Raw genomic sequence first — 3,480 nt, forward strand, 5'->3', positions numbered from 1 at the left:
GGTGGTGGCGGCGGCAGCAGTGGTGGTGGCGGCGGCAGCAGTGGTGGTGGCGGCGGCAGCAGTGGTGGTGGTGGTGGTGATGATAACAGTTATGATGATGATGATGATGATGACAATTATGATGACAACGCTGACGACGATGATGACGATGATGACGATGATGATGATGATGCACAGTTATCTGCAAAATGGTCAAATCAATTTAAACAACACAAAAAACCTGAAATGTTACCAATTTTATTTAGTGTTTTCAACAGTCAACACACAAACAAACTCACACACACACACTCACACACACACACACACACTCACACACACACTCACACATACACACACACACACACACACATACACAAACACATAAATATGACACTTAATCTGTGTTTTCTATTTTTTGTCTTCTTCACCCAGAATCCACACCATCGATGATCTAAAAGCTTACTTTATCCTTCTCCAGGTGAGTACATTCATGTTTAGAAGCCAGCTCCTTCAAACAACACACTAATTGTAATGTTGTTAGTATTGTTAATGTTGTCTGTACTTCAATTAGTACATAGTTAATGTTAATGTCAGCATTGTTGTTGAAGTCGGGCATAAACTTGGTCAGTTCTACTGGATGAAAGTTATTTCACCACCTCATAGGTAACCGACTGTATGTCCAGGTACCACCCCTTCGATTCAGTGCTAAATATTTCATACGCACATCCTGCTGAGGACTGTTAATGTGCAAAACTTTGATCTATGTAGATGGTGTCAAGGTTTCTATTGTTTGATCTATGTTCAAGAGTGACCATCCCTTCTTATTTTAGGTCATACCGGGGTTTTCCGAAAATCCACCCAGGGCTTTAAACAGAAAATTCTATTTTACAAAACTATTCTTTGGCTGAAATAACCACCCAGCTATAATAAGCACCCATGGAAGTTTAACGGCACTCAATTTTTCACTAATGGTATATGATTGTTGAACATGTTTTGATGTATATTCTTTCGACTCCATTATTGGGAATAAAAATCCTTTGAATTTATCTACAGATGTAGAGCAAATGAACATCTAAACAGAATGCAGACAAGAACACTAACTCTGTTTCAACTTTTAACCACAAATAACCACCCATCCAAATAAACGTCCATGGACGATCTAATGGATGGGCAGATTTTCAGAAAACCCCGGTACTTTTATAGAAACATTTTCACAGACTTATATGTTTGTATCTTCAGACACAGAGATACCTCACTCAATGGCGTCAAAACCTGTTCTTATGCTGACACTGTGATGTCCACATTTAATTTTTATAGAGACCTCACTAAATGATGTTGACGACACTTTAATGTTGACACTTTAATTTGTATCAATACCACACTCAATGATCTTGATATATGTCCATACATTGACACCATAACATTGACACCATAACATTGACACCATAACATTGACACCATAACATTGACACCATAACATTGACACCATAACATTGACACTGTAATAGTGACACTCTGTATTGACACCTCATTCAATGACATTGACACTCGTCGCCTTTAATCTTTAATGAATATCTTTTATGTCCAGTTTAAGTTTTCTCCAAGTAATCTCTTGATCATTCTTATTTCTTCTCTTGGCCAGTAAGACCCTTCTGATGTATATCAACCCAAGACCACTACCGACACCCTCCATCATCGTCACTAATTAGTACATTATTGATTTAGTGTCAGCTTTGTTGGTGTTAGTGTCACCGCTGGCTAAATCTCCACCCCATCACTATCATCACACACCCACTTCCATCTCACCTACCTCTACTACCACCACTACCACTGTTTCTTTCAACACTACCACTACCATTAATATCACTCTGCCACCACCACCACCACCACCATCATTTCAACTACCCGGGGGGGGGGGGGGCGGAAACTTCCACCTACAATACAACCATACACATATACACATGCACACACACACACAGACACAGAGGTTCCCCTCTCCCCTTTTCTCTCTCTCTCACTCTCTCTCCCTGTCTCTCTCTCTGTCTTTCACTCTTATTTACTCTCTATTACACTCTAATACATTCTCTGTCACACTCCCTGGCAATTTTCTCCCATTTATATATTTCTGACAGAATCCTCTATTTGAGTCCAGCACAACAATGGGGATATTTGCCCATCTTCTGCGCCAAATTGCTGCCTTGTCTGATCAAGATCACCATTATCTGGTACACTGGATCAAAGAGTAAGTATCTGACAAAACCCTATACAATTCTAGTCACAAAACCCTATACAACTCTAGTCACAAAACCCTATACAACTCTGTCATAAAACCCCATATAATTCTAGTCACACAACCCTTTACAATTCTTGTCACTAAACCCCTTACAAATCTAGTCACAAAACCCTATACAACTTAAACAAGGAGACTGTCCAAAAGAGTTGCAGGAGATTCCAAAGTCGTCTGGAGGCCATGGTTGAAGCCAATGGCAATTTTATTGAATAAATTTACTCTTTTAGTATTTCAAGCTATTTTTATGTAATTTTGGTAAATATATCTGTTAAAATCAGATGTCAGTGTTATTTTCATTTTTGTGTAATTTAAACGACAGTTTATTCACCACATCCTGTGTGTACACACACACACACACACGTACGTACATACGTATGTATGTATGTATGTATGTACGTATGTATGAGTGTGTGTGTGTGTGTGTGCGTGTGTCTTTTCTAATTGTTCTTTATTCCTCTGTCCAGGCTAGAACCAACACAGTTCAAGGCAATTCTCTCTAAAATCAATAACTTTATCACCTGGAAGATATTCCCACCAAAATTCAATGATCTGCCTCACCCATCGAAGTGTACATGGTGGGTGCCCAGTGCTGTCAAGGTCCTTGCTCTTTTAAGTAAGTATCCTACTTATTGTCTCTCTCTTGCTCTGTGCAAATCTCTAGGAACAGAACCATTGAGGATCATTGTCTATCTGGACCCTGTGGTGCTGGTGAGCAGGTCCTACAAGTCAATGGAGGTGAGGTTGAGATCAATGGGTGCATTGGCCCAGAAGAGCCAATAAGAGTCCTGTAAATATCTGGCAGGCATTTCTTTCAAAATATCAAAACATAAAATGAAATAAAGAGAGGCGCAGGAGTGGCTGTGGTAAGAAGCTTGCTTACCAGCCACATGGTTCTGGGTTCATTCCCACTGTGTGGCATCTTGGGCAATTGTCTTCTACTATAGCCTTGGGCTGACCAAAGCCTTGTGAGTGGATTTGGTAGACAGAAACTGAAAGAAGCCTGTCGTATATATATATATATATATATATATATATATATATATTATTAAAAAAAAGGCAAAAAATCATATATTAATTAATATCGATTAATTATCAGGAAGCTAGCACATTTAAAGAATCAAAGAGATTCAGAAACAGTATCTGCAATCTCGGGGGATTAAAGTACATTTTTATATATATATATATATATATATATATATATATATATATAT

General features: G+C 38.6%; 1 protein-coding gene across 1 annotated transcript in view; it reads left to right on the forward strand.

The window, feature by feature from the left end:
• LOC106882078 (probable E3 ubiquitin-protein ligase HECTD2) overlaps positions 1-3,480 on the forward strand; it is a 21,485-nt gene that overhangs the window by 1,222 nt on the left and 16,783 nt on the right. Inside the window, exons 3-5 of the mRNA XM_052973010.1 lie at positions 412-457; positions 2,112-2,221; positions 2,734-2,886. Coding sequence (XP_052828970.1) covers positions 412-457; positions 2,112-2,221; positions 2,734-2,886 — 309 coding nt within the window. The remainder of the gene's footprint in view (positions 1-411; positions 458-2,111; positions 2,222-2,733; positions 2,887-3,480) is intronic.

This window comes from Octopus bimaculoides, chromosome 14 (assembly GCF_001194135.2).
Source record: "Octopus bimaculoides isolate UCB-OBI-ISO-001 chromosome 14, ASM119413v2, whole genome shotgun sequence".
In the NCBI taxonomy this organism is placed as follows: Eukaryota; Metazoa; Mollusca; class Cephalopoda; order Octopoda; family Octopodidae; genus Octopus; species Octopus bimaculoides.